The 26,504-nt window shown below is 42.5% G+C and overlaps 1 protein-coding gene and 1 long non-coding RNA gene across 2 annotated transcripts; one reads left to right on the top strand and one right to left on the bottom strand.

The window, feature by feature from the left end:
• LOC115109915 (ADP-ribosylhydrolase ARH1-like) lies at nt 1–6,762 on the bottom strand. Its single transcript, XM_029635168.2, has 4 exons — nt 5,319–6,762; nt 4,739–5,086; nt 1,601–1,964; nt 1–1,115 (listed from the first exon to the last, which is right to left on the bottom strand). The coding sequence occupies exons 1-4, from the start codon at nt 5,413–5,415 to the stop codon at nt 701–703; spliced, it is 1,224 nt and encodes a 407-aa protein (XP_029491028.2). The 5' UTR covers nt 5,416–6,762; the 3' UTR covers nt 1–700.
• Nucleotides 5,525–24,786, top strand: LOC135565600 (uncharacterized). The gene is made up of 2 exons (XR_010461729.1): nt 5,525–5,631; nt 19,675–24,786. It is a non-coding gene; the product is annotated as an uncharacterized LOC135565600 (long non-coding RNA).
• Nucleotides 24,787–26,504: the final 1,718 nt, after the last annotated feature.

Consider the following 26,504-nt stretch of genomic DNA (forward strand, 5'->3'; position numbering starts at 1 on the left):
TTGTAAATACAACCCATGTTTATTTATTTTCCCTTTTGTACATCGTTACATTGTATATAGACATAAGACATTTAAAATGTCTTTATTCTTTTGGAACATGTGTAATGTTTACTGTTAATTTGTTATTATTTCACTTTTGTTAATGATCCATTTCACTTGTTTTTGTTTTCCATGCCAATAAAGAACTTAAATTGAATAAATTGAGAGAGCGAGACAGGAAAGAGAGTTTCAAGAGTGATTTGTTAAGTTACACTGCCACCCTCTGGTCACCACTGTACTTGTAGACTTCATTTAGTCTTCATTTAGCATCAGTCTAATCAGAAGTAAAACAGTCCATTTTTTTTTTACACTCTGCCATAGCTAAAATGGTACAATAATAGTGCAACAACTGCAGCATCAATGTATGTTAGTGAAGACTTGATTATAGGCTAGAAATAAATAAAAACTGTTGCCATTACAGAAAATGTTTGTTATTATACAGAACATTCTGGCTCCATCTCCTAGTCAGTAGGTAGACTGCAGTTTGAGATCATAAATACTCTATAAATCTTTCCAGATCCAGTAATATTCTTTAAAAATATGTTTTTTAAAAACCAAGGGATGCAAAATTAGTGTCAAAAAAAGTTTAAGTAGCTGAAATTACAGATCTGCATGAAATTTAATGAATTTCACCTTTAACCATCTATTGGTTTAATTTGCATCACACTTTCAAAGAACCGAGAGGTTTTCCCCTGAGCTTGTATAGCTGTTCCCCAAGTTTGGATAGTCTGTCACGGTACTCAAGCCTCTTGTAGTTGATCTCTGGCACCCCCCTGAAGCCGAACAGTGCGCCCCACCAGGCAGCAGCGATCACGGCCGTGGAGTCGCTGTCCCCGCCATGGAAGAAGCCATGATTGGCCAGCTCAACCCAGGAGTCGCCTGCCCTCAGGAGGGCATCGTAAGCTATCATGGGAGCATCATGCCCACTGGCACCACCACAACCCTTGAAGCTCACCGCCCTATAGAAACTCTCCCTCTCCTTCACACCGTAGGAGTCTGGGAACCGAGGTTTGCTCTTTCCATCCAGAATGCCTCTCTTTTCTAAATAGGATTTCCACTGAATTCCAAAGTAGTCCCTGGAAAAATGAGATTAGTCAGAAGCAGATGAAACTTACAAATCATTCTACATTGTAAACCCAGCCATAGATGTAGGAATTTAATTTGGCCTGTATCGTTGCTGCAAAATAATTCTGCAGCAACAGGAATTTATCGTTTAGCCAATAATGTTGCGTGATCGGTGGTTAGGCTATTAGCTGGCAAAATGAGGCTACATAAAATGTGTAATACTGTTAATATAACTGAGTGTTAGTGCAGTTCTGTGAATTTACATAAACCACGAAGTTCACCTGCATTTCCTGCAGCGCAAGAACATTGTGTGAAGTGTGACCTGCATACAGTCAAACAGAGGAGGCTGTTGGGCAGAGATATAGGAGTACAGGCGTACTGTAATGGTTGGAATGGAGTGGTATCTAACATATCAAAGACATCGAAAACATGTGTTTGACACCGTTCCACTCTGCCCACCAGCCTCCTCTGCAGCCAACCACAACAAAGGCCTCACCAGTGCTCCATGTTCAGCTCCACACAATTGCCCGAAAGCCTGACGTACTCCTTGGCTTTGTCCAGGACCTCCATGAGTCTGTGTCCCCAGGCCTCCACCGGCAGGGTGCCCCTCACTGCGTAGGCCGTGAACAGGGCTGCAGCCAGGGCTCCCAGGTAGCCTGTGGGGTGGTGGTGGGTCAGACGCCCACTCTCCACACTTACTGCTATCAGCAGGTGCTCCTGCTCAAGGTCCGGGAAGCGCAGGCCGATACACATGGCCCTCATGGCTGCCCCACACCCTCCGCCCCTCTTGTTGAAGGGAATCTTAATGTCCTCATCAGTTCTCTGTCTGTGTACTGCAACACTGTTGAGGCAGGTGAGGCCTACAGCGGAGACAGAGGGAGTATAAAAATTGAATGGAGGTCAACATGTGGGTTTAAATGTAACTAAATATTATCTACAAAATCCCCCAAAGTAATTATTTTTGATGATAGGGCTAGTAATGTTGCATACTCCAATAAATGTTAAAATCTCACCTTTCTGGTAAAAAAATATATAAATTGCTGAGATCACTGGAGGACAAATGCTCAACTGCACAATACAAATATGATAAAAATCATGAAAGTGTGAAATATTTATATGATGTTGAAGTCTGAAGTTTACATACACTTAGGTTGGAGTCATTAAAACTCGTTTTTCAACCACTCCACAAATTTCTTGTTAACAAACTATAGTTTGTAATATTAAGTAATATTTCCAATAATTGTTTACAGACAGATTAATTCCAGTGGGTCAGAAGTTCACAAACACTAAGTTGACTGTGCGGTCAAACAGCATAGAAAATGATGTCATGGCTTTAGAAGCTTCTGACAGGCTAATTGACATCATTAGAGTCAATAGGAGGTGTACCTGTGGATGTATTTCAAGGCCCAACTTCAAAATCAGTGCCTATTTGCTTGACATCATGGGAAAATCAAAAGAAATCAGCCATGCCAAAAAAAAGGATACCTCTACAAGTCTGGTTCATCCTTGGGAGCCATTTACAAATGACTGAAGGTACCACGTTCTATAAAAATAATAGTAGGCAAGTATAAACACCATGGGACCACGCAGCCGTCATACCGCTCAGGAAGGAGACGCATTCTGTCTCCTAGAGATGAACGTACTTTGGTGCGAAAAGTGCAAATCAAACCCAGAACAACAGCAAAGGACCTTGTGAAGATGCTGGAGGAAACCGGTACAAAAGTATCTATATCCACAGTAAAACGAGTCCTATAAATCGACATAACTTTAATGGCCACTCCGCAAGGAAGAAGCCACAGCTCTAAAATCGTCATAGAAAAGCCAGACTACGGGTTGCAACTGCACATGGGGTCAAAGATCGTACTTTTTGGAGAAATGTCCTCTGGTCTGTTGAAACAAATATAAAACTATTTGGCCATAATGACAATCGTTATGTTTGGAGGAAAAGGGAGGACACTTGCAACCCGAAAACACCATCTTAACCGTGAAGCACGGGAGTGGCAGCATCATGTTGTGGGGGTGCTTTAAAGCCCGGACCTCAGTCCTATAGAAAATGTGTGGGCAGAACTGAAAAAGTGTGTGCGAGCAAGGAGGCCAACAAACCTGACTCAGCTACACGAGCTCTGTCAGGAAAAATGGGCCAAAATTCACCCAACTCATTGTGGGAAGCTTGTGGAAGGCTACCCGAAACATTTGACCCAAGTTAAACAATTTAAAGGCAATGCTACCAAATACTAATTGAGTGTATGTAAACTTCTGACCCACTGGGAATGTGATGAAAGACATAAAAGCTGAAATAAATTATTCTCTCTACTATTATTCTGACGTTTCACATCCTTAAAATAAAGTGGTGATCCTAACTGACCTAAGACAGGGAATATTTACTAGGATTAAATGTCAGGAATGGTGAAAAACTGAGTTTAAATGTATTTGGCTAAGGTGTATGTAAACTTCCGACTTCAACTGTATTTCCTATTCAACAAAACTGTAAATTATAAAATGACTAAGATTTCACCTTCATTAGAACTGTAAAATACTTGTGGTTCAGTTGGTAGAGCATGGTGCTTGCAATGCGTGGGTTAGTTTCCCACAGGGGACAAGTTTGAAAAAATAACAAAATATGAAAATGTCTGCACTCTCCTGCAAGTTGCTCTGGATAAGAGTGTCTGCTAAATGACAAAAAATCTAAACGCTAAAATATTTGTTTGCAGAAATGTTTAGTGTGCAAATTTTCTAAAGGTCTCTCTTGATCAAAACATCTACCCCAATCTGTGAACATCTCACAGAGCTCTAGATTGGCTTCCAGAACTCGTTAGGAACGCACCTTTCATTGCATGCTAATATTGTCTATTTATTTAACCTTTATTTAACTAGGCAAGTCAGTTAAGAACAAATTCTTATTTTCAATGACGGCCTAGGAACAGTGGGTTAACTGCCTGTTCAGGGGCAGAACGACAGATTTGTACCTTGTCAGCACGGGGGTTTGAACTTGCAACCTTCCGGTTACTAGTCCAACACTCTAATACCATGATGAAACCACACTCTCCTGCTGTACTATAATGTAACGATCGCAGGCATGTGCTTCACCTGTGAGGTAGGGTTCAGATAGGAGTTGATGGACAGTCAGAAGAGCGAATGAAATGGTAGAAGGGACATCCCAGCTTAAAGTGGTTTCAGATGTCACATCATACGTCACACAGGCTCATAACAAAATACTACTGTGTACGTGGGAAGCAGGGCTATTGCTCAATGCAAGCCATTTCGATCTACGGTGGTCACAGATTGATTTTTAGTGTAAATGTCAGTCAGAACCATGCAAGTCCCCTACTTTGGGGCGGCAGGGTAGCCTAGTGGTTAGAGCGTTGGACTAGTAACCGAAAGGTTGCAAGTTTAAATCCCCGAGCTGACAAGGTACAAATCTGTCGTTCTGCCCCTGAACAGGCAGTTAATCCACTGTTCCTAGGCCGTCATTGAAAATAAGAATTTGTTCTTAACTGACTTGCCTAGTAAAATAAATACAATTTAAAAAATTTAAATAATATCTAAGTTAAGTGTACCGTGCAGAAATATGACCATTTGCCTCTCATGTTAACACAACATGACACACCTCAAAGGAATATAAACTGTTACATACCTGCTCCTCTTCCAGCCATGTCTGTCATGCTTACAATGTACTTCTCCACCAGGGCTCGATACAGCACAGGGAGGGATGCCCCTTCCCCCACCTTGACCAGAGCCTCAGCTGTAGCCAGGTGCATGACGGTGTCATCACTAACAGGGAAGTCTATGGCATCCAGCTTCTCTAGACCTCCTCTCTTCTGAACTTGCTCATGTATTAACACTCCATCATTTTCAAATTCCCAGGTACCATGGTTGTAGCCCAGGGCATCTCCTGCTCCACTCAGGACCATGCTGGCCTTGTACCTCTGTTCCAGGGGGACCGTGTCTGACATGGTGAGATCTGGTTGGTGTTCAATCACTTCTGTAAGATATTCCATTGGATCATTGACTAACTGAATATGACATTGAATGTCGATTAATATAAAATACAGAAAAAAGCTGTTGAGACGAGACATGAGGCTGTCAACCATAATGAGCGTCACTGAACCATCAATGATAAAAGACAAACGTCACAGAATGTAGCGATATGAATGTATTGTGTAGAATTGTTGAATTTACATAATGCAAATCGAGTTAGTGCAGTAAATTGATACCTTGTGCTGGTGGTTGATAGGCAGACCTTGAGGTTCGGTTCCCTTCCTGGGATTGTGTAGTTTCGATTATGTAGAATCCAATCCCGCTCAGCTCCATACAAGGAAACAATTAAACCACGACTAGCCATGAAAAGCACTTCCTTAAAAAAATGACAAACACTTCCTGGGCAATGTTGCCAACTCCTCAGTAAGGAAAGTAGCTATTGGCTGTCCTAAAAGTCGCTGAATGACATCATCGCCTAATTTGCATAATTGGCCATGTGAACGTAGTTGTGATGGATGCTGTAGAACAACGTCGTGGGAGAGACAAAAAGTGAGTAAAAAACACCCTCAATATGTTTAGAACGACAAATGAACTTTCTTCTATCGAGTCTTGTTTTTTTTAATGTCACAATTCCAACCCTCCTCCTTTATCCGGGCTTGGGACCCAAAATAGAAACTCTGGCGGAGTTATTTCGTCTTTTTATTTTATTTTTCTTAATTTGGTTTGATTTGTAACCTTATGGTCCACTTAGGAGCCTACAACAAGTCACAGCAAAACATGAAGATTTTTTACTTTTTGTATACAATCTAAATGGATCAAAGAGAGACAATAGAAAAACTGTCAATGGCAATGTGAGAATTATGGTAACTAGTCTGGCCCTAATTCAGGTAAAATAAGAATGTAAACCAGGGCGGGATCAGCCAGCGGCGACTTCCCGCATGCGCGATTCATTTGCAGTCTGGACGCGAAGGGGTGAACATCTCCTGCCTGACTGCAGCGCGAGGACTGGGCCGCCTGTGAGTGCTTTGGGACTGGGGTGGGGCCCACGGCAGCACACGCTGCTCGTTGAGAAGAGTAAGAACGATACGTGCTTTCACGTCAGTCACCAATAACACCAGAAAGTTGCTAGATTTGTCGCTAGTCGCTTTTTAAAAAATGTGTCGCTAGAGGGGTCTGAATACTCGCTAAATATAGCGACAACGTCGTTAAATTAGCGACTCTACGTCTTACAGGAACGCGCACACCGGCCAGGCACACGCGCCGTCGTGGATGCAAGATCCGATCATTTGTGACACCAGTGTAATGAAACAGGGAGGAGCAGGTCGAGCGTTCTAGCCCGAAGTCCAACGCGCTATCCACTTGTGCCGAAAAAGCATGCTCAAGCGGCAGAGTCGATATCCGTGCTTATAAACCCAGGGTCGTTACAATACAGTTTTCTGTGTATTCGAGTATTTTCAAACACACGCCAATACTTTCCAAATGTATTTCCAAACAAATTCCAATATTCAACAACTTTTTTTATATTTCAAAATGTACTGGTATTTTAGTCCTTGAAAAACAAGAATTTGAATCCAGGTCTGATGACAACACTTGTCAATGTTTGTATTATATACACCTATATTAGTGTTATACTGCTAAAGGGGGCGGTGTTGCAATCTACTGCAAAGATAGCCTGCAGAGTTCTGTCCTACTATCCAGGTCTGTACCCAAACAATTTGACCTTCTACTTTTAAAAATCCACCTCTCTAAAAACAAGTCTCTCACCGTTGCCGCCTGCTATAGACCACCCTCTGCTCCCAGCTGTGCTCTGGACACCATATGTGAACTGATTGCCCCCCATCTATCTTCAGAGCTCGTGCTGCTAGGCGACCTAAACTGGAACATGCTTAACACCCCAGCCATCCTACAATCTAAACTTGATGCCCTCAATCTCACACAAATTATCAATGAACCTACCAGGTACCCCCGCAAAGCCTTAAACACGGGCACCCTCATAGATATCATCCTAACCAACTTCCCCTCTAAATACACCTCTGCTGTCTTCAACCAAGATCTCAGCGATCACTGCCTCATTGCCTGCATCCGTAATGGGTCAGCGGTCAAACGACCTCCACTCATCACTGTAAAACGCTCCCTGAAACACTTCAGCGAGCAGGCCTTTCTAATCGACCTGGCCGGGGTGTCCTGGAAGGATATTGATCTCATCCCGTCAGTAGAGGATGCCTGGATATTTTTTTAAAAATGCCTTCCTAACAATGTTAAATAAACATGCCCCATTCAAGAAAATTAGAACCAGGAACAGATATAGCCCTTGGTTCTCCCCAGACCTGACTGCCCTTAACCAACACAAAAACATCCTATGGCGTTCTGCATTAGCATCGAACAGTCCCGTGATATGCAGCTGTTCAGGGAAGCTAGAAACCGTTATACACAGGCAGTTAGAAAAGCCAAGGCTAGCTTTTTCAAGCATAAATTTGCTTCCTGCAACACTAACTCTAAAAAGTTCTGGGACACTGTAAAGTCCATGGAGAATAAGAACACCTCCTCCCAGCTGCCCACTGCACTGAAGATAGGAAACACTGTCACCACTGATAAATCCACCATAATTGAGAATTTCAAAAGCATTTTTCTACGGCTGGCCATGCTTTCCACCTGGCAACTCCTACCCCGGTCAACAGCACTGCACCCCCAACAGCAACTCGCCCAAGCCTTCCCCATTTCTCCTTCTCCCAAATCCATTCAGCTGAAGTTCTGAAAGAGCTGAAAAATCTGGACCCCTACAAATCAGCCGGGCTAGACAATCTGGACCCTTTCTTTCTAAAATTATCTGCCGAAATTGTTGCCACCCCTATTACTAGCCTGTTCAACCTCTCTTTCGTGTCATCTGAGATTCCCAAAGATTGGAAAGCAGCTGCGGTCATCCCCCTCTTCAAAGGGGGGGACACTCTTGACCCAAACTGCTACAGACCTATATATATCCTACCATGCCTTTCTAAGGTCTTCGAAAGCCAAGTCAACAAACAGATTACCGACCATTTCGAATCTCACCATACCTTCTCTGCTATGCAATCTGGTTTCAGAGCTGGTCATGGGTGCACCTCAGCCACGCTCAAGGTCCTAAACGATATCTTAACCGCCATCGATAAGAAACATTACTGTGCAGCCGTATTCATTGATCTGGCCAAGGCTTTCGACTCTGTCAATCACCACATCCTCATCGGCAGACTCGACAGCCTTGGTTTCTCAAATGATTGCCTCGCCTGGTTCACCAACTACTTCTCTGATAGAGTTCAGTGTGTCAAATCGGAGGGTCTGCTGTCCGGACCTCTGGCAGTCTCTATGGGGGTGCCACAGGGTTCAATTCTTGGACCGACTCTCTTCTCTGTATACATCAATGAGGTCGCTCTTGCTGCTGGTGAGTCTCTGATCCACCTCTATGCAGACGACACCATTCTGTATACTTCCGGCCCTTCTTTGGACACTGTGTTAACAACCCTCCAGGCAAGCTTCAATGCCATACAACTCTCCTTCCGTGGCCTCCAATTGCTCTTAAATACAAGTAAAACTAAATGCATGCTCTTCAACCGATCGCTACCTGCACCTACCCGCCTGTCCAACATCACTACTCTGGACGGCTCTGACTTAGAATACGTGGACAACTACAAATACTTAGGTGTCTGGTTAGACTGTAAACTCTCCTTCCAGACCCATATCAAACATCTCCAATCCAAAGTTAAATCTAGAATTGGCTTCCTATTTCGCAACAAAGCATCCTTCACTCATGCTGCCAAACATACCCTTGTAAAATTGACCATCCTACCAATCCTCGACTTTGGCGATGTCATTTACAAAATAGCCTCTAATACCCTACTCAACAAATTGGATGCAGTCTATCACAGTGCTATCCGTTTTGTCACCAAAGCCCCATATACTACCCACCATTGCGACCTGTACGCTCTCGTTGGCTGGCCCTCGCTTCATACTCGTCGCCAAACCCACTGGCTCCATGTCATCTACAAGACCCTGCTAGGTAAAGTCCCCCTTATCTCAGCTCGCTGGTCACCATAGCATCTCCCACCTGTAGCACACGCTCCAGCAGGTATATCTCTCTAGTCACCCCCAAAACCAATTCTTTCTTTGGCCGCCTCTCCTTCCAGTTCTCTGCTGCCAATGACTGGAACGAACTACAAAAATCTCTTAAATTGGAAACACTTATCTCCTTACTAGCTTTAAGCACCAACTGTCAGAGCATCTTACAGATTACTGCACCTGTACATAGCCCACCTATAATTTAGCCCAAACAACTACCTCTTTCCCAACTGTATTTAATTTATTTATTTATTTTGCTCCTTTGCACCCCATTATTTTTATTTCTACTTTGCACATTCTTCCATTGCAATACTACCATTCCAGTGTTTTACTTGCTATATTGTATTTACTTTGCCACCATGGCCTTTTTTGCCTTTACATCCCTTCTCACCTAATTTGCTCACATTGTATATAGACTTGTTTTTTTCTTTTTTTTTACTGTTTTATTGACTGTATGTTTGTTTTACTCCATGTGTAACTCTGTGTCGTTGTATGTGTCGAACTGCTTTGCTTTATCTTGGCCAGGTCGCAATTGTAAATGAGAACTTGTTCTCAACTTGCTTACCTGGTTAAATAAAGGTGAAAAAAAAAAAAAAAAAAAAAATACACTACTAGTGGCTATGCACATGTTCGTTGGGGTTTAACAAAGGCAATTGCAGACACAATCATTTCTGCTAATCTATCACAGAGAAACTCTTTTCACATCAGGTCTAACCGTAAACTAACTCATTTTTGTACATCGCGCTGGTCCATACAACTGACCTTATTTTTAGCGCCCAAAAAACGTAATACTTCCAGATCAACTGTAATATCAATACCATTGTAAAGCACAATTTCGCCCCTTTCTAAAAAAAATCAATGACGAGACCTTCATGATTCCAAATGTAACGGCTAGCTTAGTTAGCGGTGCGCGCTAAATAGTGTTTCAATCGGTGACGTCACTTGCTCTGAGTCCTTGAAGTAGTAGTTCCCCTTGCTCTGCAAGGGCCGCGGCTTTTGTGTAGCGATGGGTAATGATGCTTCGTGGGTGTCAGTTGTTGTGTGCAGAGGGTCCCTGGTTCGCGCCCGAGTATGGGCGAGAGGACGGTCTAAAGTTATACTGTTACACAAAGAGCTCCGTCGGGTCTTTTTTTAAATGGCGGGTGGGTAAGCTAAACCTATTGCGTGATAGTGAGAAGGAGAGATGTTGTGTGGGGAAATTGCTTTTTTCACTCGATCTGTCCAACTTATCATCTTATCGGCTCTAAAATGTAAATAAAACACTATAAAGAGTTTATATAATGCGTCATTACATACCTATTTGAAGGTTTGTGACGAATTTTAATCTGGTTTTTAGGGCGGTGCTAAAGTGATCTTCAGAAGTAGACAGCGGCTTTTGAGTCATGATAGCTTGAAGTGATGACACAAAAATGACTAGGTATCCCCCTTACCCTGTCCTTTTCTTGTTTTTAAACAGTGAGAGAAGTTTTACAAAATGGAGAGAGGCTGTAAGAATTATTTACTTTTTTAAAATGTATTTTTATTAACAACCAATCAATACATAAAGCACTTGAGGGAACACGAGCATACATAGATTACAAACAATGGACAATCGAGCTAGGGGGTACAATATCTCATGACAATTAAACAAGGATCTTAAGGAACATGCATACTTACAATTCTAACAGCTTTTTTGTTAGTAGAGCATTTAACCGTCTTAAAATAAAGTTCAATTTCTTTTTGTAGGGTAAGAATTTGGTTTTCTGTTTGTAAATTTACATTTGTGTATATGAAATTTGGCTGAAAGAATAGTGAAATTAATTAATGTTTCAGCTTATTTCTATCGTATGTTAAGAATCCAAACAGTACATCTATCCACAATAGTGTAAAATCTTCATAAATGTGTTCAATTATAAACCTACTGATGTCTTTCCACAGTTTTCTTACAAGCATACAACGCCAAAAAAGATGCAACACTGTTTCTGGGTGGTCATTACAAAAGGAGCAATTTGAGTTGATGTTTTCTTTAAACTTCTTCATATAGTGGTTGGCAGGATAATATTTATGAATAATTTTAAAGGAAACTTCCTTAATTTTGTTTCCAACAGATATCAATTAATCCATTCAATAAGGCATGACATAAGGTATAGATATGAACCTTGTTTCAGCAGGATGTTGTATCACTCTGTTGTTGAATGGACCAAAAGAGAAACAAATCTTTCCTACTGATGAGTCAATAGAAGGTAGGCTCTGAGGGTCAGGTCTTGACACGTTCCTGAATAACATAGCAACACCTGAGGGAATGGCATCTAAAACAATTGCAAAATATTTAGGTGTTACAGGGACCTTGTAAAGCGTTAAGAATTCCTTATAACTGAGTAAAATATCCTCTGCATTTACTAGTTGGCTCACCAATAGGATATTATTTCGGAACCAATATTCTAAAAACAAAGTGTTTTTTTACACTATATCCCGACTATTCCATATATAATATCTGTGTGGAGAAAAATTGTGTTTATAAATTAAGGACCATGATAAGAAAACCTGCTGATGAAAAGCAGAAAGTTTCACTGGAACTTTGTCAATATTATATTTGCAAAACAACATGTGAAGTTAAGGCCACCAAAAGTAGAGAAGACATGAGGAATAAAATTCCAGATAGAAGTGGGTCTTCTTAGGAATTGTTTTATCCAATTGATCTTAAAAGTATTATTTAAAGTAGTAAAGTCCAGAAAATTCAGTCCACCATTCTCATAAGTGTTCATTACAACAGTTTTCCTAATGTTTTTTTTTAATGTATTTTACCTTTATTTAAACTAGGCAAGTCAGTTAAGAACAAATTATTATTTTCAATGATGGCCTAGGAACAGTGGGTTAACTGCCTGTTCAGGGGCAGAATGACAGATTTGTACCTTGTCGGCTCGGGGATTTGAACTTGCAATCTTCCAATGCTCTAACCACTAGGCTACCCTGCCGCCCCACTGAAATTGTAATGGGTACGGTTTCTCCAAAGAAAGTTGAAAAGCATCTGGTCAATCTCCTTGCTTATTTTACTGTCAAGATATAAAGATAGAGCGCCATATGTTAGTCTAGAGATGCCTTCAGCCTTAGTTATTAGGACTCTACCTTTTAAAGAGAAGTCCCTCTGTAGCCATTGATTTAGCTTCTTCTGGGGTTTTTTAATAAGAGGGTTCAAATTTAGTAAGCCTCTAGACTTCTGATCCTTTGTAATGGTTATGCCTAAATATGTAAGTTCTTCTTTTACTGGAATACCATAATATGAAGGTGTCACACAATCTTTGACAGCTAGGAGTTCACATGTATTAATGTTAAGAGATAGACCAGCCGCTTTGGAAAAGGATTGTATCACATTGATCGATATGGGAATTTTGTTAGCGTCTTTCAGAAAAAGTGTAGTATCATCAGCCAGATGGCTTATAATAATTTATTTACCAGCTATGGAAGTATCTTTTACGGGACTATTATTTAAAGAATTTGCAAAAGTTGGGTGATTAATAAAAACAGGTACGGAGAGATAGGACAACCTTGCCTTATTCCTCTCTTTAACCTCTTGCTTCTACCCTCTACTTTTTTGAACATTCTGTTAAAAATCGTGCAACATTTCAGCGCCCTGCTACTCATGCCAGGAATATAGTATATGCATTTGCTTAGTATGTGTGGATAGAAAACACTCAGACGTTTATAAAACTGGTTAAATCACTGCTGTGGCTTTACCAGAACGGCAGTTACATCGAAAAGCACAGGAAAACCTGATCACAGAAAATGGAAATAAATATCCTTGCGCCACTTCCAGCAATTGTTCAAAGTGAACCGAATTACATAAGAATGAGATTTCAACTCCTGCAGCTAACACACGTTGTCTAGAGTCTTGTCATTTGATTCAGCTTTGATTCTTGGTTGAACCTAATCAAGGGACCACTTCCCCCAAGTCTCCGCCCAGCTCTTTTTGTGGAGCCTTCCTGTGGACATTTTCTGCCAGGCGAGGATTTTACATCGCCTTCCTGATTAATTTTATCGCTTATTAATGTGTACTAATACCTAAAGTTGCATTACAAAAGTATTTCGAAGTGTTTTGTGAAAGTTTATCGTCGACTTTTTGAATTTTTAAAAATGCCGTTACGTTATGAAACGCAGTTTTTTTTCGTTGATCACACAGTATACATATAACGATATCTCGACCGATTTAATCGAAAAAAAGACCCAATAGTGATTATGGGACATCTAGGAGTGCCAACAAAGAAGATGGTCAAAGGTAATGAATGTTTTCTATTTTATTGTGCGGTTTGTGTAGCGCCGAATATGCTAATTATTTTGTTTACGTTCCCTGCGGGTCTTTTGTGGTGTTACATATGCTATCAGATAATAGCTTCTCATGCTTTCGCCGAAAAGCATTTTAAAAATCTGACTTGTTGCCTGGATTCACAACGAGTGTAGCTTTAATTCAATACCCTGCATGTGTATTTTAATGAAAGTTTGAGTTTTAACTAATACTATTAGCATTTAGCGTAGCGCATTTGCATTTCCAGAGCTCTAGTTGGGACGCCAAGCGTCTCAAGTAGGAGCAAGAGGTTAACTCAAATCTAGGTGCCATATTTCAAATTGATAGAGCTGTTACCATTTTATTTATTTATATTTTCTCCCCAATTTCATAGTATCCAATTATTAGTAGTTACTATCTTGTCTCATCGCTACAACTGCCGTACAGGCTCCGGAGAGACGAAGGTCAAAAGTCATGCGTCCTCCGAAACACAACCCAACCTGCTTCTTAACACAGCGCCCATCCAACCTGGAAGCCAGCCGCACCAATGTGTCAGAGGAAACACCGTGCACCTGGCGACCTTGGTTAGCGTGCACTGCACCCGGCCCGCCACAGGAGTCGCTGGTGCGCGATGAGACAAGGATATGCCTACCGGCCAGACCCTCCCTAACCCGGACGACGCTAGGCCAATTGTGCGTCGCCCCACGGACCTCCCAGTTGCGGCCGGCTGCGACAGAGCCTGGGCGCGAACCCAGAGTCTCTGGTGGCACAGCTAGCGCTGCAATGGAGCTGTTACCATTTGAATAGAGTCTTAATAGCCATATAGAAAAAAATCCCCAAAGCCAAGTCTCTCAAGGGAGTGGAAGAGAAACTGATGCTCTACTGTGTCAAATGCTTTATAAAAATCTAAAAATAATATGAAAATATCCTCAGTTATTAGGTCTGAGTAGTCAAGTATGTCTAATACTAGTCTGACATTGTTAGAAATATGTATGTTCCTCATGAAGCCAGACTGTTTCATCAATGATTGCATCCAGGACTTCTTTAATTATTTTTGCAAGTAGTAAGGCAGTCATTATTAAGAAAAATTGGACGATGAGCAGCACTTATTTTTTAGGCTTAGGTATCAGTGTTATTAACCCCTGACTCATTGTAGGAGGGAGAACATTGTTTTTAATACTCTCTAAAAAGACTTCAAATAGGAAGGGAGCTACTTGTTCAGAAAATAATTTGTAAAATTCTGATGTTATTCCATCAACATCTGGTGATTTATTGTTCTTTAGATGTTTGATTAACTCTATAATCTCTTCAACTTTGATAGGTTCATCACACTGTTTAGATTCTATATCACTGATAGAGTGAACATTATTCAGTGAGTTAAAAAAAAACATCTGGATTCCTGACAGTACGTAGAGCTATACAATTTTCTGTAAAAATTGCTACAGTATTTAGCGACTCATTTTTGGTCATCTGTATTAACATCATCAATGTTTAATTTATGGATAGTGTTATTTTTAGAGTGAAATTCCTCAAGTCTAAAGAAAAAGGATGAATTCCTTCCTCAATCCATTTTTTCCTAGACCTAATAAAGGCTCCTGCTTTTAATCTATATATATTATCCAGGTTATTTTGTAACTCAATTAGTTCCATCTTCTCCTCTCCCGAGAGGCCGGCTGGGGACCTCTGAGAAAGGGAAGTTAACTTAATGATCACCTTTTCCTCCTCAGCTCTTCTGGTCTTAGCAGACTTGTTTACGTGTTGCTGTGCATTTTGTTGCCAACCTTTGCTACCTGACAACTTTCCGGTTTTTACTTTTTAATTACCGTTTATATTTTTGTTTTTTTCCCTCAACTTTTTTTTTTCATTCAACTGTTTCACTCCGGACGCTTTATCTAGACGTTGTTCGTCAGGACCTCTAACAGCCGACGCTAAGTAGTAACATTAACATGATGCCTTCTAATTACAGTCGCTGTACTCATAATATACAGGAGAACGATCGCCTTATGGCGAAGATAGCTGTGCTACAAGCCCAGCTTCAGACGCAATTATTAGGCAAGGGTAATTTCAGTGTAGGAAAGGTTGAAACAGCGTCTGTGCCACCAGTAAGTACAGATGGTAACGTTAGTATAAATCCCCTCGCACGGTCCCCGCAGCCGGACAACTTTCTCACGGTTTCTGGAGGGAAATGCTGTAGGAATGCTCAACCGGGTGTCGCTCATTCAGCCAACAAACTTTCAACCCGTTTTCCCCATTTAAGCAACAAGTCTGAGTCAGAGGCTGAGCCTTCTCTTGTCTCTACTCCTCCCGTTACGGGAAGCTTCCCACCATTAGCTCTGACAAATTGAAAACTCTAGTCATTGGCGACTCCATTACCCACAGCGTATAAATCAGCTAGAAAGATGTCGGCATTGAGTAATTGTCTCTGGCCCCCTCCAAGTTAGGGGGAGTGATGAGCTCTACAGCAGAGTCTCACAACTCAATCCCTGGTTGAAAACTGTTTTCTGCCACTCCCAAAAGATAGAATTTGTAGATAATTTGCCCTCTTTCTGGGACTCACCCACAAACAGGACCAAGCCTGACCTGCTGAGGAGTGACTGACTCCACCCTAGCTGGAGGGGTGCTCTCATCTTATCTACAAACACCGACAGGGCTCTAACTCCTCTAGCTCCACAATGAAATAGGGTGCAGGCCAGGCAGCAGGCTTTTAGCCAGCCTGCCAGCATAGTGGAGTCTGCCACTAGCACAGTCAGTGTAGTCAGCTCAGCTATCCCCATTAAACATGGCAGTGTTCGCCTTAGCAATCTCACTAGGATAAAGACCTCCTCCATTCCTGTCATTATTGAAAGGGATCATGATACTTCACGTCTCAAAATAGGGCTGCATAATGTTAGATCCCTTACTTCAAAGGCAATTATAGTCAATGAACTAATCACTGATCAGAATCTCTTGATGTGATTGGCTTGACTGAAGCATGGCTTAAGCCTGATGAATTTACTGTGTTAAATGAGCCTCACCTCCTGGCTACACTAGTGACCATATCCCCCGTGCATCCCGCAAAGGCGGAGGTGTTGCTAACATTTACGATAGCAAATTTCAATTTACAAAAAAAATTAAAAGTTTTCGTCTTTTGAGCTTCTAGTCATGAAATCTATGCAGCCTACTCAATCACTTTTTATAGCTACTGTTTACAGGCCTCCTGGGCAATATACAGCGTTCCTCATTGAGTTCCCTGAATTCCTATCGGACCTTGTAGTCATAGCAGATAATATTCTAATCTTTGGTGACTTTAATATTCACATGGAAAAGTCCACAGACCCACTCCAAAAGGCTTTCGGAGCCATCATCGACTCAGTGGGTTTTGTCCAACATGTCTCTGGACCTACTCACTGTCAGTCATACTCTGGACCTAGTTTTGTCCCATGGAATAAATGTTGTGGATCTTAATGTTTTTCCTCATAATCCTGGACTATCGGACCACCATTTTATTACGTTCGCAATTGCAACAAATAATCTGCTTAGACCCCAACCAAGGAACATCAGAAGTCATGCTATAAATTCACAGACAACACAAAGATTCCTTGATGTCCTTCCAGACTCCCTCTGTCTACCCAAGGACGTCAGAGGACAAAAATCAGTTAACCACCCGAGGAACTCAATTTAACATTGCGCAATACCCTAGATGCAGTTGCACCCCTAAAAACGAAAAAGATTGCTCATAAGAAACTAGCCACCTTGTATACAGAAAATATCCGAGCTCTGAAGCAAGCTTCCAGAAAACTGTAAAGAAAATGGTGCCACACCAAACTGGAAGTCTTCCGACTAGCTTGGAAAGACAGTACCGTGCAGTATCGAAGAGCCCTTACTGCTGCTCGATCATCCTATTTTTCCAATTTAATTGAGGAAAATAAGAACAATACGAAATTCCTTTTTGATACTGGCACAAAGCTAACTAAAAAGCAGCATTCCCCAAGAGAGAATGGCTTTCACTTCAGCAGTAATAGATTAATGAACTTCTTTGAGGAAAAGATCATGATTATTAGAAAGCAAATTACGGACTCTTCGTTAAATCTGCGTATTCCGTCAAAGCTCAGTTGTCCTGAGTCTGCACAACTCTGCCAGGACCTAGGATCAAGAGAGACACTCAAGTGTTTTAGTACTATATCACTTGACACAATGATGAAAATAATCATGGCCACTAAACCTTCAAGCTGCATACTGGACCCTATTCCAACTAAACTACTGAAAGAGCTGCTTCCTGTAGTTGTCCCTTCTATGTTGATCATAATAAATGTCTCTCTATCCACCGGATGTGTACCAAACTCACTAAAAGTGGCAGTAATAAAGCCTCTCTTGAAAAAGCCAAACCTTGACCCAGAAAATATTTGTTTAAATATCGGCCTATATCGAATCTTCCATTCTAATCAAATATTGCTGCTGTTGCGCAGCAACTCACTGCCTTCCTGAAGACAAACAATGTATACGAAATGCTTTAGTCTGGTTTTAGACCCCATCATAGCACTGAGACGGCACTTGTGAAGGTGGTAAATGACCTTTTAATGGCATCAGACCGAGGCTCTGCATCTGTCCTCGTGCTGCTTTTGATACCATCGATCACCACATTCTTTTGGAGAGATTGGAAACCCAACTTGGTCACGGACAAGTTCTGGCCTGGTTTAGATCTTATCTGTCGGAAAGATATGTTTGTCTCTGTGAATGGTTTGTCCTCTGACAAATCAACTGTAAATGTAGGTGTTCCTCAAGGTTCTGTTTTAGGACCACTTGTTTTCACTATATATTTTACCTCCTTGGGGATGTCATTCGAAAACATTGTTAACTTTCACTGCTATGCAGATGACACAGCTGTACACTTCAATGAAACGTGGTGAAGCCCCAAAATTGCCCTCGGTAGAAGCCTGTGTTTCAGACATAAGGAAGTGGATGGCTGCAAACTTTCTACTTTTAAACTCCGACAAAACAGAGATGCTTGTTCTAGGTCCCAAGAAACAAAGAGATCTTCTGTTGAATCTGACAATTAATCTTAATGGTTGTACAGTCGTCTCAAATAAAACTGAAGGACCTCAGCGTTACTCTGGATCCGGATCTCTTTTGACGAACATATCAAGACTGTTTCAAGGACAGCTTTTTTCCCATCTACGTAACATTGCAAAAATCAGAAACTTTCTGTCCAAAAATGATGCAGAAAAATTAATCCATGCTTTTGTTACTTCTCGGTTAGACTACTGCAATGCTCTACTTTCTGGCTATCCGGATAAAGCACTAAATAAACTTCAGTTAGTGCTAAATACGGCTGCTAGAATCCTGACTAGAACCCCAAAATTGTATCATATTACTCCAGTTCTAGCCTCCCTACACTGGCTTCCTGTCAAGGCAAGGGCTAATTTCAAGGTTTTACTGCTAACCTACAAAGCATTACATGGGCTTGCTCCTACCTTTCTCTCTGATTTGGTCCTGCCGTACATACCTACACGTACGCTACGGTCACAAGACGCAGGCCTCCTAATTGTCCCTAGAATTTCTAAGCAAACAGCTAGAGGCAGGGCTTTCTCCTATAGAGCTCCATTTTTATGGAATGGTCTGCCTACCCATGTGAGAGACGCAAACTCTGTCTCAACCTTTAATTCTTTACCGAAGACTCATCTCTTCAGTGGGTCATATGATTGAGTGTAGTCTGGCCCAGGAGTGTGAAGGTGAACGGAAAGGCTCTGGTGCAACGAACCGCCCTTGCTGTCTGCCTGGCCGGTTCCCCTCTTTCCACTGGGATTCTCTGCCTCTAACCCTATTACAGGGGCTGAGACACTGGCTTACTGGTGCTCTTTCATGCCGTCCCTAGGAGGGGTGCGTCACTGATGTGATCTTCCTGTCTGGGTTGGCGCCCCCCTTGGGTGTTGCCATAGCGGAGATCTTTATGGGCTATACTCGGCGTTGTCTCAGGATTGTAAATTAGTGGTTGAAGATATCCCTCTAGTGGTGTGGGGGCTGTGCTTTGACAAAGTGGGTGGGGTTATATTCTTCCTGTTTGGCCCTGTCCGGGGGTATCATCGTATGGGGCCACAGTGTCTCCTGACCCCTCCTGTCTCAGCCTCCAGTATTTATGCTGCAGTAGTTTGTGTCAGGGGGCTAAGGTCAGTTTGTTATATCTGGAGTACTTCTCCTGTCCTATCCGGTGTCCTGTGTGAATTTAAGTATGCTCTCTCTAATTCTCTCTTTCTTTCTCTCTCTCGGAGGACCTGAGCCCTAGGACCATGCCTCAGGACTACCTGGCATGATGACTCCTTGATGTCCACCTGGCTGTGCTGCTGCTCCAGTTTGAACTGTTCTACCTGTGATTATTAGTTATGAACATTTGAACATCTTGGCCATGTTCTGTTATAATCTCCACCCGGCACAGCCAGAAGAGGACTGGCCACCCCACATAGCCTGGTTCCTCTCTAGGTTTCTTCCTAGGTTTTGGCCTTTCTATGGAGTTTTTCCTAGCCACCGTGCTTCTACACCTGCATTGCTTGCTGTTTGGGGTTTTAGGCTGGGTTTCTGTACAGCACTTTGAGATAGTGGGGCAAAAAAGTATTTAGTCAGCCACCAATTGTGCAAGTTCTCCCACTTAAAAAAGATGAGAGGCCTGTAATTTTCATCATAGGTACACTTCAACTATGACAGACAAAATTATTTATTTGCAAATTATGGTGGAAAATAAGAATTTGGTCACCTACATAGTATTTGGTCACCTATAAGATGTTTCTCCACAAGCCCTTTCCCAAAAGTGTGAGAGCAGATCTTTAACCTCAAATTTAACTATATCATTATTTAATAATGAGCTATTTAGCTTCCAGTAGGATGCTCTACCCAGGTTAGTATCAGGGATAAATATTTTGATATCAATGTAAATGGCCCTATGGTCTGTGAGGGGAGTAGTACAAATATTTGTAGTAACACTATCACTATCAATACATTTGCATATAAGCCAAAAATCTATTCTGGATTGTCTGGAACCTGTTTTGTTACTCCAAGTTAATGATCTGTCGGCCGGAAGCCTCTCTCCATATATCAGTAAGATCAAACTTTTCCATAAAAAGTATTAAACCCAAATTCTGATTGGTTGGCCTACCTGGGGGGCCATCTATCAGTTGAATTATCTATAGTAATGTTAATGTCCCCTCCTTTCAATAATAACGAATTGGGAAATTTAGATAACCAATGAAGTATGTTTCTCTATAGATTCAAGCAACTCATCATGTACAGCACTTTGAGGTATCAGCTGATTTACAAAGGGCCATATAAATACATTTGATTTGATTTGACTGCCGTGCCACCATGCTGTTCAAGTGAGCACAGCACAACAAGGCAAGTCCAAAAATGTATTGTATGCTGCTGCATAAATTATGTATATACTAGGGAGATGTGTATTCTTGTCACGACTTTCGCCGAAGTTGGTGCCTCTACTTGTTCGATCGCCGGTCGACGTCACCGGCTTTCTAGCCTCCACCGATCTAAATTTATTTTTCCATTTGTTTTGTCTTGATTGTACACACCTGGTTCCCATTACGTTTGAATTATTTCCCTATTTAACCCTCTGGAGCATCATGGTTTTGTTGTCCTGTTTATGTGATTCTGGATTTTCCTTCTCCTTGTTGGAAGATTATTCTTGAGTAAAGTTACTATTACTCATCTGTGTCCTGTACCTGACTCCACCTTACCCACATCAGACTCTGACAGAAACACGCACCTTTCAAATGGAGTCAGCAGGTGCACACAGCCCTCCTTTACCTATGGAGGACCGCGTCCTGCATCTGCAAACCGTGGAGCAATGGGAGAGACAGGGTTTTCCAGCAACCCCATCATCACCCCAGCTCCGACTCCAACCATGGTAAAGGAGGTGCAGCGGTTCTTAGGGTTTGCCAACTACTACCGGAGGTTTATCCGGGGCTTTGGTCAGGTGGCGGCTCCCATTACCTCTTTGCTAAACGGGGGACCGGTGCGACTGCAGTGGTCAGCTGGGGCGGACAGGGCTTCTGGTCACCTGAAGGCTCTGTTTACCTCAGTTCCCGTGCTGGCTCATCCTGATCCCTCTATGGCATTTATAGTAGAGTTGGACTCGTCCAAGGCTGGGATAGGAGCTGTGCTGTCTCAGCGCTTGGGTACGCCACCAAAGCTCCGCCCTTGTGCTTTTTTCCCCGAAGAAGCTCAGCCCGGCAGAGCGAAACTATGATGTGGGTGATCGGGAGCTGTTGGCTGTTGTCAAGGCTCTGAAGTCGTGGAGGCATTGGCTTGAGGGGCCTAAACACCCTTTCCTCATTTGGACTGACCACCGCAATCTGGAGTACATCCGGGCGGCGAGGAGACTGAACCCTCGTCAGGCAAGGTGGGCCATGTTTTTCACCCGTTTTGTTTTCACCCTTTCCTACAGAACATGTTCCCAGAACGCTAAGGCAGACTCATTGTCCCGGCTGTATGACAGAGGAGCGGTCCACGGATCCCACTCCCATACTTCCGGCTTCTTGCCTGGTGGCACCATTGGTATGGGAGGTGGACGCGGACATCGAGCGGGCATTACGTACAGAGCCCACTCCCAACCAGTGTCCAGTTGGGTGTCTGTACGTTCCGTCTGATGTCCGCAATCGTTTGATCTGTTGGGCTCACACGTCACCCTCCTCTTGTCATCCTGGCATCGGTCGGACAGTGTGCTGTCTTAGTAGGAAGTATTAAGTTGCTATTATTACTCATCTGTGTCCTGCACCTGACTCTGCCTTACCCACATCACCGAGAGTCTGACAATACTGTAACTAAGAAAGTAATACTAGTTGTGTAGTAAGATGTCAGTAGCCCATGTTCCTCACCCTAAAAATGTGGTATATTTACCCCTCTTAATTTCACCTAGTGTTCTGACTCGACAGTGCTTATGTAGCCTACAGTATAACCTGTTTTAGAGAAATATAATTATTGAATTTTGCAAGAGATTTCATTGACTGCTTATATGCCCCCTTTATTTAATCAGGTAGGCTAGTTGAGAACAAGTTCTCATTTACAATTGTGACCTTGCCAAGATAAAGCAAAGCAGAGCGACACAAACACAGAGTTACAAATGGAATTGACAAACATGCAGTCCATAATACAATAGAAAAAGTATTTATACAGTGTGTGCAAATGAGGTAGGATAAGGGAGGTAAGGCAATAAATAGGCCAGAGTGGCAAAATAATTACAATACAGCAATTAAACACTGGAGTGATAGATGTGCAGAAGATGAGAGTGCAAATATAGGGCTACTGGGGTGCAAAGGAGCAAAATAAATCAAATAACAGTTTGGGGGATGAGGTAGTTGGATGGGCTATTTACAGATGGGCTATGTGCAGTGATCTGTGAGCTGCTCTGTGATAGACTGCATCCAATTTGCTGAGTAGAGTCAAGGATTGGTAGATAGCCTCGTAAAATTGACTATGTTTGGCAGCATGAGTGAAGGATGCTTTGTTTGTGAAATAGGAAGCCTATTCTAGATTTAATTTTGGATTGGAAATGCTTAATGTGAGTCTGGAAGGAGAGTTTACAGTCTAACCAGACACCTAGAATATGTGGACAACTACAAATACCCAAGTCAGAACCGTCCAGAGTAGTGATGCTAGTCGGGCGGGCAGGTGTGGGCAGCGATCGGTTGAAGAGCATGCATTTAGTTTTACTTGCATGTAAGGGCAGTTGGAGGCCACAGAAGCAGAGTTGTATGGCATTTAAGCTCATCTGGAGGTTAGTTAAAACAGTGTCCAAAGAAGGGCCAGAAGTATACAGAATGGTGTCATCTGCGTAGAGGTGGATCAGAGAATCACCAGCAGCAAGGGCGACATCATTGATGTATACATAGAAAAGAGTCGGCCTGAGAATTGAACCCTGTGGCACCCCTATAGAGACTGCCAGAGGTCTGGACAACAGGCCCTCCGATTTGACACACTGAACTCTGAGAAGTAGTTGGTGAACCAGGCGAGGCAATCATTTGAGAAACCTAGGCTGTTGAGTCTGCCGATGAGGATGTGGTGATTGACAGAGTCGGAAGTCTTGGCCAGGTCGATGAATACAGCAACACAGTATTGTCTCTTATCGATGGCGGTTATGATATAGTTTAGGACCTTGCGCGTGGCTGAGGTGCACCCATGACCAGCTCGGAAACCAGATTGCCTAGTGGAGAAGGTACGGTGGGATTCAAAGTTGTCGGTGATCTGTTTGTTAACTTGGCTTTCGAAGACCTTAGAAAGGCAGGGTAGGATAGATATAGGTCTGTAGTAGTTTGGATCTAGAGTGTCTCCCCCTTTGAAGAGGGCAACAAAAATCATAACAGCAAGGCCAACTGAATATGTTTGAGTGCATGTATGTGTGACAGTATTGCTTCCGTCCCTCTCCTCTCCCCTACCTGGGCTTGAACCAGAGACCTTCTGCACACATCGACAACAGCCACCCTCGAAGCATCGTTACCCATCGCTCCACAAAAGCCGAGCAAGGGGAACAAGTACTTTAAGGTCTCAGAGCGAGTGACATCACCGATTGAAACACTGTTAGTGCGCACCACTGCTAACTAGCGAGCTATTTCACATCGGTTACATGGCACTATTTAAGTGTGTGTCCGTGTATGTGTGCATTTGAATGAGTGTGTGTATATGCATGTGTACAAACACCTGCACAGCATCAGCCTCAGGCAAACTGGCATTAGCTGTAACAACGCTACCCCTCAGTGTCATTCAAACATACTTTTTGTCATGATTTTTATTTTCTTTTTTAAAAACTTTTCTTTGACCGCCATTCTCCGGCTGATTCTCCGGTTGTTCATTCATAGCTCTTCCCCCTCATTTTCATTAAAAAAAAACTTTTTCTCCCAAATTTCGTGGTATGCAATTGGTAGTTAGTCTTGTCTCTTCGTTGCAATTCCCATACGAACTCGGAAGAGGCAACGTTCGAGAGCCGTGCGTCCTCCGAAACACAACACAATCAAGCCACACTGCTTCTTGACACAATGCCCACTTAACCCGGAAGCCAGCCGTACCAATGTGTCAGAGGACACCATACACCTGGCGACTGTGTCAGCGTCCACTGCACCCGGCCCGCCACAGGAGTCGCTAGTGCACGATGGGACAAGGACATCCCTGCCAGCCAAACCCTCCCCTAACGATGCCGGGACAATTGTGCTCCGCACCATGAGTCTCCCGGTCGTGGCCGGCTGCGACAGAGCCTGGACTCAGAATCTCTAGTTGCACTGCGATTCAGTGCCTTAGACCACTCGGGACGCCCTATACTGCCGTCCAGGGAACAGTAGATATATTCAATGAAGTGATTCAGGCCTGCATTAAACACATTGAATTTAAAATGTATCATTGTTATGAATGGAAAATAGGAAAATCACAGCGAGCCTGCGGGCCACGCAGTGCAATGAGTATCAATGCCCTAGTTGCTTGATAGTGAAGGATTCAGAAGGGGTTTTTAAAGAGGTCCAGCAGCAGGGATCGTGATTCATCAGGGCATTTACTGTCAATCTTGAGATGTATTCCAACAGATTATTCAGAAGAAATATAATTGTTACTGTGAGGGGCAAAGTATTCTGTTGTGCAAAAAGTAAATGAAACGGCTGCTTTCAAATTCTGTGATTGTAATGTACTTGGTGTAAAGTGGTTTGTATGTATGTGGGTCGTTACCTGGGTTTCTCACAAGGTCGCTGAGCTGGAGGAGGTTTCTGGAGCTCCTGCATCGTCTCAGAAGTTCACCCAACGCTAGAGGAGAGGGAAAGAATGAGAAATGTGGAGGTTTAGTATATTGATACCGTGAAATTATAAAAAGACAACTATTCATGGACTGTATTGGTATCATCTCCTACAGGGTTTGTTATAACTCTGAGGTCTGATGCAATTTCCATGCAATTCCTGCCTTTAGTTTTTTACTTACCTAGGTTTCTTCTCACTTGTGATTGCACAAGTTCCTCAGTTGTTGGTGGAGGACTAGGGGGTAGGAGTACAAGTCTTCTAGGGTCTTCGGGTTCTTCTCCTTGGCATCCCACCACCAGATTCCAACCACTTCCTCAAAATCTTGTATTGGGGGTCTGAAATGTGGCCATATGTCTTCTTAGTCTTAAGTATGTAGACACCCCGATATTTAGCATTTTTTTATAGTCTTCTATATCTATAAACCAACATAATTTGACAGTATGCATTGTATAAAATATTTAAAAAATAATTTGAAGGACAATTAGTAAGCTCACAGATCTTGGAATCTGAGTACAACAGAACAAATAAGGTTGTGCATCACCTCCCTCAATGGTTTAGAGCAGTGGTTCCCAAACTTTTTATAGTCCCATACCCCTTCAAACATTCAACCTTCAGCTGCGTACCCCCTTGAGCACCAGGGTCAGCGCAATCTCAAATGTTGGGTTTTTGCCATCATTGTAAGCCTGCCACATACACACTATACGATACATTTATTAAACATAAGAATGAGTGTGAGTTTGTCACAACCCAGCTCGTGGGAAGTGACAAAGAGCTCTTAAAGAGTATTTAGTTTTAATGCTAGTGAGGGCCGAGAATCCACTCTCACATAGGTACGTGGTTGCAAAGGGCATCAGGGTATTAACAGTGCGATTTGCTAAGGCAGGATACTCTGAGCACAGCCCAATCCAGAAATCTGGCAGTGGCTTCTGATTAAATTCAATTTTCACTGAACCGCTTGTTGAAATTTCAATGAGGCTCTCTTGTTCAGATATCGGTAAGTGGACTGGAGGCAGGGCATGAAAGAGATAACGAATCCAGTTGTTTGAGTCATCCTTTTCGGGAAAGTACCTGCGTAATTGCACACCCAACTCACTCAGGTGCTTCGCTATGTCACATTTGACATTGTCCGTAAGCTAGAATTCATTTGCACACAATCATACAATGATGGAAAGACCTATGTGTTGCCCTTGTTAATGCAGACAGAGAAGAGCTCCAACTTCTTAATCATAGCCTCAGTTTTGCCCCGCATGTTGAATATAGTTGTGGAAAGTCCCTCTAATCCTAGATTCAGATCATTCAGGTGAGAAAAAAAACATCACCCTGATAG

Source organism: Oncorhynchus nerka, linkage group LG3 (genome assembly GCF_034236695.1).
Source record: "Oncorhynchus nerka isolate Pitt River linkage group LG3, Oner_Uvic_2.0, whole genome shotgun sequence".
NCBI classification, from domain to species: Eukaryota; Metazoa; Chordata; class Actinopteri; order Salmoniformes; family Salmonidae; genus Oncorhynchus; species Oncorhynchus nerka.

Coding starts and splice junctions, on each gene's coding strand:
- LOC115109915 (XM_029635168.2), bottom strand. CDS start 5,415: ATGGAGCTGAGCGGGATTGGATTCTACATAATCGAAACTACACAATCC. Junction 5,087..5,318: donor CTATCAACCACCAGCACAAG/GTATCAATTTAC, acceptor AATATCTTACAG/AAGTGATTGAACACCAACCA. Junction 1,965..4,738: donor CATGGCTGGAAGAGGAGCAG/GTATGTAACAGT, acceptor TCTCCGCTGTAG/GCCTCACCTGCCTCAACAGT.